This window comes from Bidens hawaiensis, unplaced genomic scaffold (genome assembly GCF_021521415.1).
Source record: "Bidens hawaiensis isolate Kalapana, Puna unplaced genomic scaffold, B.hawaiensis_p1.1 tig00007166_1, whole genome shotgun sequence".
Classification (NCBI taxonomy): Eukaryota; Viridiplantae; Streptophyta; class Magnoliopsida; order Asterales; family Asteraceae; genus Bidens; species Bidens hawaiensis.
The window spans coordinates 36,486-46,993 of record NW_027491493.1 but is presented as its reverse complement, the minus strand read 5'-3'; the positions used below and the strand labels follow the sequence as shown (position 1 = coordinate 46,993).

Here is a 10,508-nt window from a genome sequence, read left to right as displayed (position 1 = left end):
TTCGACTCAAAACCGAACGACACGGACCAAACTACATTAACCCTTTTTGTATCGACTCATTCCGACCATAATTTGATCTTACACATAACATGAGCTTGCCTGACTTGACTTGGTTCTATCATAACTAGTAATCACGTAATATATTAATGTTTTAAAGTTAAAAGATGAAAATTAATACAATCCATTTTTTTCTAGACAATTTATTTCGGATTTTTCATTTTAGAATTAGCTTGTTTAATACGTTACAAACTAAAAAGCTTAAAAAAATAAAAACAGAAACAAGAACCCTACCGGAAATTTTAATGATGCCATGCCACCTTTCTTACTTCGTTCATGTCTTCTTCGATTAAATCAATAACCAAAAACACCACATTCAGTTGTATCCAACAACACCCACTTTTTCCCAATTCAACAACATGGCTTGGCGTTCAAAATTGAAGCTTGTGTTTGCAGCCACCGCCTTGGGCGGCGGCGTTGGTGCCGCTAAAATTGCAAGCTCCGACGACCCTGCCATCGCCCTCAAGCTCTGCACCACCGTACCCATCCGCCTCTTTCGCCTCTCCGTCACCGCTGCCGCCATTGCCTTTGGTACATTTTGTCCAATTTTATTATTTTGCAATTAATGCCTTTTACATTAAACTTGTGTTCTTGAGACCATATGTAGCTGCCACGTAAGCAGATGGGTATTCGCCGACTAAATCATTAACGTGTGTAATGGTTTAGCCAAGTTATTTAATTTTTCTTTTTTAGTTAAAGTATAAACAGGTGAGTGTGATTGGTTGAAAAAAGTTATGGCCCACTGGTCCCACCCATTCTCCCCTAAGGCCCGCCAATGCAATGGCGCTTTCTCCTTAACGCCCACAGCATTAATTGGCAGGGTTTTTATTTGTTGTTAAGGATCAAAGATAATTGATTAAGGTTATCTCGATTTTTGAAGATAACATGTTTTAACTATATGTAACTTCCTTATAAATGATAAAATTTTTTGAAATTAAGTGGAACCGCGATAATATATGAAACTTTTTTGTTATTTAGTGAGTTTTTTCTTTACCGTTACCTCCTATATATAATTAAATTGTTAAAATAATCGCTTATTAGCATTCAGTATTCATCTATGTTTCACTTGTGTAACTTAATATTAAGAAAGTTAAACATTTGTGAAAATGCATAGGATTGGAACATTTAATTGAAGTTGAGTGACTTTAGTGAAAAATAAGTTGACTTTAGTAGAAGACTATAGAAACTTGGTTACTATGATTGTGAGACATACAACATATGGTCTATTAGTTAATGCCAATCCATCAACATGAGTGTACCATGTACAAGGTTTTTAATCCAATATAGATGACTAAATGCGATCTTTTAATCGGTTAGATTACGAGTATTCATTAATGGGATTACCAGAAGGTAGTAAAGAGAGGGAAAAAGTTGTGCATGAAGTTCACACGAGGAGTGCGCGCAGGATTGAAGACCTATGTTTCAAAAATGGTGGAATTTATATAAAGCTTGGTCAACATGTTGGTCAACTGGTACAACCTGACCCTTTTAAACGAGTTAACAACACTTGTTATTGTATCTTCTAACCGATAGTTATTGGTTTCTTGTTTAGGATTACTTGGTACCTCTAGAATATGCAAAAACAATGAGGGAGTCAATGTTGAATAGATGTCCAACTTCTACATATGATCAAGTGTGTCAAGTTGTCAAGAAAGAGCTTGGTGGGTCCCCTGAAGAGGTACATTAACATTAATTATATAATTATCCAATATCTTTTGCTATTTGTGGGATTTATTGGGCACGGTTGTTGTATATCATTATCCATGTTTTTTTAAACCTTTATTTATAAATCTTGTCATTTGTTTATACGCTTTGTTTTCAGGTTTTTGATGAGTTTGATCCTGTTCCGATTGCAAGCGCTTCACTTGCACAAGTTCATGTTGCTCGTACACATGAGGGGCAAAAAGTTGCCGTGAAGGTCTTAAACTCATACATTTTTTCAAATATTTATTATTAATATATGAATTTTTAAAATCATCATTTGATGTTTTGTCTGAGTTTCAGGTACAACATACACACATGACAGGTACTGCAGCTGCAGATTTTGCGACTGTGGAAATGATTGTGAACACTTTGCACCGCTTCTTTCCTTCTTTTGATTACAGGTATAGTATCCAGATAACCAAATAACATACATTGTGAGTATTTGTGACACAAAACAAAAGGTACTAAAATAGTAGCAGTAAACTACTGATAACACAAAATGAATCTTGAAAGTTAGATTTCAATATATAAAGTGGATTTCAAGACCTACAACACATATATGATAAAAAATGTTGGTTTTGATGTAGGTGGTTGGTTGATGAAGTACGAGAAACTTCACCAAAGGTTAGATTTTAAATTTGTTTATGAATTTTCAAACCTATTATTAATAAGTTATAATGATTACCATCAGGAGCTGAATTTTTTAATTGAAGCCGAGAACAATGTAAAATGTATGGATAACTTTCGAAGGTTATCTCCTCATATTGCAGAATATGTGTATGCCCCTACAGTATATTGGAGTCTAAGTACTTCAAAATTGTTGACCATGGAGTTTATAGAAGGTCCACAAGTCAACGACTTAAAGAGCATCAAAAAACTTGGAATTCGACCGCACGACATTTCAAAATTTGTAAGCGGTTGTCACGTTTATTTTCAATAATCTAATGTAAGTTTCATGCTGCTTAATTATTGATTGTTAAGGGTTGGTTTGAGTTTGACTCTATGTAGTGAAGAAGCACTAAACGACCCCGGCAGATTAAGGATAATCTTAGGGTCAGGTAGATGTTTCCCACGAGGGTTAGGTCCGGCAAAGATGGTTATTCTTCTCGACCTGCAAAACAGACACCGTAAGCTCGTCACTGAGAAGGGGGGGGGGGGGGTTCCTCCTTGTGACCACCCTCCGGCGTGAGAATCAGACTAGATTGCTCTGAATATAAGTGTATATTGAGAGAAATAGCTAGAGAAGATAAGATAATATGAGATGATGATACCGTTCCAAGGTGTTGGAGTATTTATAGCCGAAGGTAGGTTTCAAGCAGGTACGGCCAGCTGTATAATATTCCTTTTCCACCAACTACGGGCTATGTACGTGCCACGATGGGAGTTGGTGGGTAGGCAGCGGTTGATAGTGACATTTTGTACTGGAGCGTGCTCCTCCTCGTACTATTGTCGGTGAGCTGTCACCCTGTGACATTGGAATTCGACCGCACGACATTTCAAAATTAGTAAGCGGATGTCACGTTTATTTTCAATAATCTAATGTAAGTTTCATGCTGCTTAATTATTGATTGTTAAGGGTTGGTTTGAGTTTGACTCTATGTAGGTTAGTCAAACTTTTGCTGAAATGATGTTTAAACATGGATTCGTGCACTGTGATCCTCATGCTGCTAATTTGATAGTTCGTGTTTTGCCTTCGGATAGAAGTAGTATTTTTGGTAAGTTTTAGTTTTTATATGCTGCTTGCAATTATTGTACCGTAAATTCCAAATAATTGTAAATTTGTAATACTGGCTTGTTTTCTCTTCAAATGTAGATTTCTTTAAAGTTACAATATAATTTTTTAATAAAGTGATTTAGGAAGTTATAAATGTATTGATACGCTTTCAACCCATTTCATTTTTAGTTAAGGTTTAACATTTTTTACAAACTTGACCCGTTAGAGAAAAACGTAACCTATACTAGGAGTGTTTGCGGGTTGGTGGTTCCGACTCCACACCAACTTGATAACGTGTCAGACATATTTATATGAATATTCATGGGTTGACACAAACATGACCCGTTAAACCCAATTTTTTTTTAATAATAGTAACTATTACATACAAAATTTCAATTTTGCAGCAGAAAAATACACATTTATATAGAGAAGTTATACTTTACTTATGAAAATTGTGTAAATTTCTATTTTAACTTTTAAATTTTGACATACAATTTTTAAATAAATTTAAATTCTGACATAAAACAGAACTAAAAAAACAGATAAACAAATAAATGGGTCAATCCGCAACCTAGTAGGGTTGAAACGAACACGGCCCGTTTAGCTAAACGTGCTCACAGGTTTGACTCGAACCCATTTATAAACCAAAACCCGTATAATTCGTATTAGGTTCAGGTCATGTTAGAAGTTCACACCCCTCACCCGAACCATCTTATTACTAGGTAATTGGTTGAAATCCCCTCTTAACTTATCCCATCAAAACTCTCTGTACTTGTATTATTTTCTTTTTTAATATTTTTATCACTTAAGTTATATTCAATTGGGTTTAGATAAATGTTTGATACGTCCCCGCTTTTGTGTTAAGGAAAACGTAAACCACAATTGGTACTTCTTGACCATGGTCTCTATAAAGAACTCGACACTGACACGAGAACCAACTATGCTGCACTATGGAAGGTGATCTTTTTAACTTCTGGATTATTATTATTTTTTATTTTTCTTGTTGGCATACTTTTAGGATATGAAAGATATGTGAACTTCTTACAGGCTTTGGTATTGGCTGATGTGAAAGGAATTAAGGAAAATTGCATGAAATTTGGGGCTGGAGAAGATTTGTATACGTTTTTTAAAAGCATTCTTACTATGAAACCGTGGGAGAAAGTTATTGACCCTTCTGTTGACCATTTGGCCATAAATGATCAATCAGATCTTCAGGTAAACTTTCGGCCCATTTACTTATAAATGGGAAATGACCAAATGTGTAAACATGTTGAAAGTTGCCCAAATATTCAACGCATACAGCCTCCAAAAGCGTTTTCTTAAAAAAATATATTATTATTATTATAGTTTTAAATCATAAATAACACAATAATCTAAATAAAAGAATTTCTTGTGATATATTTTGTTTTGCAGATATATGGTCCTGAATATTTTTCTCAAGTCACCGAGCTTCTGCATAGACTGCCACGTGTCATACTTCTAATGATGAAAACGAACGATTGTTTACGTTCTGTTAACAATGCATTGGTACATCTTTATTCAAATCTTCATAAAAATGCAAACTTTTTTCGTTGATGTTTTTTAGCTGTTACAAGTATCTTTTTCTTCTTCAATAGTTGCAAAGGCCTTCTCTGGAGTCGTTCTTGATTATTGGCAGAGTTTCATCCAAGGCGGTTATTGAGGAGAAATTATTACATGCTAAAACATTATTTAGCTTGATAAGTGTATGGTTTGAAGAGATCTCACTAGAAGCTCGGTTTATCTTAATGCGAATAGCCTTATGGGCCCTACAATTCAAAAATTCTTTGAGCTTGTGAAGGTACATTAAAAACTTAGGGCCATTTTGCATAAGACCAAAGGTAAAAACCTTTGTTACTGATGTAAGAAATGAGGTTGTGTTCTTGATTCCTGCTATTTTTTGGACATAGGTTGGATTTGTTTTGACAGGTTAGTACATAAATGAGCTGTTATACATTAATGAGATGTATATGGGTCTTTTTTTAGTGAAAAAGACAAGAGTTGTCATTTCTTTCAAGGTAGCAGAGACAGTAGTTTATTGTTTGGGCTAGGGAACATGTGTGGTGGTTTGGCATTTATGCGTGTTGTAAATAGACATCAGTAGTTTGTAGTTTTGTAGTATTTATGACTTGCATGGTTATATTTTCAGCCTCTAGGGTATTTAAATACATGCATAATTCTTTCACCAGTGACACACTGACACCATAAATATCATAGGAAGGTAAAAGGAAAGAAATGGTTAACAGATAAAACGATTATCTTCAAATTTTATGTATGTTTAGTTTTATGTTTTGTTTTTTTGAACGTCGATTACATTAAAACTAAGCAAGAAGCTTAAGCAAAAGCAAACAAAGGAAAAACCAACACACGCATTACATCAAAATGGAACCGAACCAAAGCTCCGCCATTTCTCCCACTCCAAAGACTTTTGAAAAGTGCTCAATGTTTGACCCAAAAGAAAGAGGTTGCTTTTAAATTCCCCACCAAACCTGAAACCGAGAAGGTTATGCATGTTTAGTTACATGAAAACCGAAGTGCATTATTTTTGCTTAGTTTTTGTAACATTGTGTATAGTTTGGAGGCAAAGAAACATGTAAGCTCTTTAGACCCTTTGTTTTGTGTAGATCACGTTCAAGCGAGACAGTTGTTTTCGGACATGTAGCAAATTAACTATTCTTCGATCTTGCATACTGCGTGATTGACAAAATGGCGTATTGAATCAATTTATCTATACATATGTTGGTAAATGTATGTATTCCTTCCACCATTGAATAACATTATTATCACATGTGAATATAGTATAGTGGGATATAATGTTAGTTATGAGTTCATTATGTAACTTGCTATTGATTTGCTTGACTCTTTGTTCATGTAACACCACAATTGCTAGTTACAACTTACAAGAGGTCATGTCAAGGTCGACACATCCGGTACTCAGATTGAAAACAAATACAGAGAACAAAGGATAGGATTCATGAGAATTTTTATTTTTTTTAGATTACTAGGAAAATCATCCACAACCCTTGATCTTGTTTGACATGTAGTTGAGATCCATGGTAGAATTTTTGTAATTTGATTAAAAATTTTGGGTATAATGCGCTTAGGGATTAAACGGAAAGGTTGAAAAATGATTTTTCGCTAAACAAATTCCCTTTCTTTTCTCTAAATCAATTCCCTCTAGACTTTAGATGCTATTGAAGCTCCATACACAAATAGATAAGACCATTGTATAAGAGTTTTTGAACTAAAAGAAGGAGCAATAACGCCCTCTTACAACGAATTAGAACGCCCTTGTTGATGATCCTTTACTCTGACAACATCTAGGGTTCCTCGAACAATGTGATATCTCATACCGAGGAGTATTTGTGTACTGATAAGCCCATTCACTCATTCTTGAAGCCCGATCTCTCCTTTGAAAATCATGAAACAAAGTAGAAGAGCTTGCCCCACCCATGAATAAATATTTCATATTTTAAGTGAGATTATGAGAAGAGTACTCCTTAGAAAGCATAGTACGATAAGAATTGTAAGCTGTGTTCAAGAGGGAGTTATTGTCTATCGTTGGCTCTTTCCTAATATTACTTGTTTAACCAATTTTACAACCCATTAACTTGCTTAATATGTTTACAACTTGATTACTTAGTTCTTACCAACTTGTTAACCAATTTGACACATTTAGATAAATGAGTTTTCCGTGCTCGGGTAATACGATTTTAATTGAGTTTTTTCAATCTTCCTATTACGACTGTTAAAAACATTCCTCATAGTTGTTGTATGGCTTTTTCCCAAGCCTTAGTGGGTGCTTTGGGTAAGGTGGCGGCTATGCCAGAGTCTGTTGAGGTGTGGGTGAAACTTTTGTTGTTACGAGTGTTCAGACCTTCTAATCGTCAGCAAAGCAGGCCTGGCAATAGAAAGTCTCTGCAATGCCGAAGTATTCAACGGGCGCTATCAGCATGGGGTGACAGTGACGGTTTCTTTGAGCTTCTTCTATCGCTTTTTGACCAACCCTTTGGGGATGCCCCGGGCGGCGATGCGTTTGTCCCCGAGTCTGATAACTCCGGGTTATGCGCCAATGTTAAACAATGTTTGCGAAAAGTTGCGGATGGACATTTCACTGTTGCGGTTAAAGTTTTATGCTCTTCAGGGGTCGCACCTTTCGGTAAGGATACTTTGAATGCATTGTTTTCTAAGCATTCCGTCATGGCCCCTCCGATTTTGCCTGCTTCTTTGCTCTCTAAGCCTCCCCTTGTCGCGGACGTTGATAGTGTGCTTGGGTGCATTAAATCTTTCCTTAAAGGGACTTCGTGTGGGCGGGACCCAACACATTTTAGATGCGTTGTGCGGAGAGGGGTCTCCGATTGCGGATGGTCTGCTCAAGGCTATTTCGGTGGTGGTTAATTTATTTTTGGGGGGAAGGTGTCCTAAGGTGTTGGCAGAGTTTCTTGCGTCTGCCCCCCTTACGCCGCTGCTTAAACCGGACAATGGGATTAGACCTATTGCTGTGGGGGCCATTTGGAGGCGGTTGGTCTCTAAGGTGGCTATGAGGGGTGTCAAAAAGGAGATGGCTAAATACCTCGGTGACTTTCAATTTGGGGTGGGAGTCCCTAGTGGGGCAGAGGCCGTGCTTCATAGCGCGAACATGTTTCTAAATCAATTTCATTCGGATGGGTCATTGGCTATGCTTACTGTTGATTTCTCTAATGCCTTCAACTTAGTCGATAGGACTACCCTTCTATATGAGGTTCGGAGTCGATGTCGTTCTATTTCTCTTTGGGTGGATTTTTTATATGAGCAGTTGGCTAGGATATATGTGGGTGATACTTAAATCCACCACTGGGGTTCAACAGGGGGACCCTCTTGGGCCTCTCCTTTTTGCCTTAGTTTTGCACCCACTTGTTCACCAAATCAAAGATCGGTGCAAGTTTCTCTTTCATGCTTGGTACTTGGATGATGGTACGATTATCGGGGACACTAGAGAGGTGACCAAAGCATTAGATATTATCAGGTCCGAGGGGCCTCGTTTGGGTCTTGAATTAAACGTTAAGAAAACAAAGTTATTTTGGCCAACATGCAATGGGGTGAAGGTGTAGGAGGGGTTGTTCCCTTGCGGGATTGGAAGGTCGGGGCTGGGTGTGAAACTCCTTGGTGGTGCTGTAAGCCGGGATGCGGGGTTTATCAGCAGTTTGGCTATGAAAAGGGCATCTAGCGTTGTGGAACTGATGAGCTATCTCCCAAGACTTCGGGATCCTTATGGCAAGCTTCTTTTGCTTTGCTCATGTATGGGAGTCGCAAAGCTTTTGTTCGGTTTGAGAACGTGTCAACCTAGGTATGTGGGGGGAGCTGTTTCTATATTTGACAATGGTCTTCGAAGGGCGATTAAGGACATCGTGGTTTGTGGGGGTTCGTTCTTTGGGGATCTCCAATGGAGGTTGGCATCACTACCTACCCGTTTTGGGGGGTTGGGTCTATGTTCGGCCGAGGATGTATCTACATATGCTTTTGTGGCTTCGAGAGCACAATCGTGGTGTTTGCAAGACCATATTCTTCGGGGTTGTGATATTAATGGGTTGGACTCTGATTATGGGTGTGCGATGGATCGTTTACGTACTTCACTTCCAGATTTTGATCTTAGCGGGTTCTCTAATAAGGACACCGCCCCCTAAAGCCCAACATTTTGTGCCGAGTGCCTTATTTAGTGGAATCGCCCAGAGTTTAGAAGTGAAGTTTGATCTATCCCCTCGCCAAAGGCAGTGTTTGAATGCCTTCGGGCTCCTCGGGCTCAGGATTTTCTAACGGCCATCCCCATTGAAGGTTTGGGCCAACATATGTCGGGTTTGGAGTATCGGGCTATTCTTAAATATCGGTTAATGATCCCCATGCTCCCGACTGATGAGCCTTGCCCAATTTGTCACAAGGTCTGTTTGGATTCTTTTGGAGACCATGCGGTGCATTGCAAAGAATTACCTGGCTTTAAATACAGACATGATCTGGTTAGGGATGTTCCGTGTGATGTTCTTAAACAGGCAAGGATTTCTACTAAAAAGGAAGCCCCTGTTAACTTTCTCACGGATCCTCTTGAAGGGAGGTCTACATTACGACCATCTGATATTCTGGTGTTAGGGTGGGCAAGGGGAAAACACGCCTGTGTGGATCTTACAGGAGTGTCTCCTTTTGCTGGGCTCAGGGACCGTGGGTTTGTTGTGGGTCAGGCTGCGCTGAATGCTGAATAGGGCAAAGTTGTTAAACACGAGAAAACTTGTTTAGAGAATCAACATGTCTTCCTCCCATTTGCTTTTGATACCTTTGGTTTTCTGGTCCCAGAGGCTGTGAATTTTTTGAGTAGGGTTCAGCGTGTTGTACACGAAACCTCTTCAGCTCCTAGGTCCCAAAGCTTCGTTTTTAGTAGGATTGGCTTTGCTATTCAAAAGGGGTTACGGCGCAACTTGTTGCCCGTTTACCTGCCACTTTATTGTAATCGCTTTGCTTGATATATGAAAGCAGTTGTATTAAAAAATATATATATTTTTATACAAATAAAAGTAAGAGTTGTGTTCACGTGGAACAATTTAATCCGCTAACATGTATTGAAATGACCATTGCTCTAAGCTAAAAAACCATTTAAAGTATTTAATGATTATTAATAAACTAGTCAACTTCCCCACGTAATACAGCGAGATTTTAGTTTCTATCAGCATTGGTTCGTTACGGTACGAAACTGATACTTGATATAGCAACTGAAAGAAAATCCAAAGAAATATAGTTGGGATAGGCTTAAAAGATTATCAACACGTATTTTACACCGATCAAAAACCACAAAAAAAATATATAATGGTGATATGTCCAAAACCAAAAGAATAGTGATGCATGTTTTACAGATAGAAAAACCATTAAAAACCATAATGCTCACACTTTAACTAAAATATTAGAAAGTTTAAAATATAATATATAGCCATCACCTATTCTTCAATTCTTTTCTATATATACAACGCCCATCTACCATAAAAGTTGCGTGGTT

At 37.7% G+C, this 10,508-nt stretch overlaps 1 protein-coding gene across 1 annotated transcript; it reads left to right on the top strand.

Moving 5' to 3' along the window:
* The first annotated feature begins 342 nt into the window (after positions 1-342).
* On the top strand, positions 343-5,627 carry LOC143634705 (putative ABC1 protein At2g40090). Its single transcript, XM_077102724.1, has 12 exons — positions 343-588; positions 1,375-1,529; positions 1,610-1,735; positions 1,880-1,975; positions 2,062-2,162; positions 2,349-2,385; positions 2,453-2,671; positions 3,365-3,476; positions 4,341-4,432; positions 4,523-4,690; positions 4,889-5,002; positions 5,092-5,627. Exons 1-12 carry the CDS (start codon positions 417-419, stop codon positions 5,290-5,292), a joined length of 1,593 nt encoding a protein of 530 aa, XP_076958839.1. The 5' UTR covers positions 343-416; the 3' UTR covers positions 5,293-5,627.
* Positions 5,628-10,508: the final 4,881 nt, after the last annotated feature.

What these genes read in the sequence shown, in the direction of transcription:
- LOC143634705 (XM_077102724.1), top strand. Translation starts at nt 417, where the DNA reads ATGGCTTGGCGTTCAAAATTGAAGCTTGTGTTTGCAGCCACCGCCTTG. An exon ending in GGCAAAAAGTTGCCGTGAAG is followed by an intron (nt 1,976 to 2,061) that starts GTCTTAAACTCA and finishes TCTGAGTTTCAG; the next exon opens with GTACAACATACACACATGAC. An exon ending in ACTATGCTGCACTATGGAAG is followed by an intron (nt 4,433 to 4,522) that starts GTGATCTTTTTA and finishes AACTTCTTACAG; the next exon opens with GCTTTGGTATTGGCTGATGT.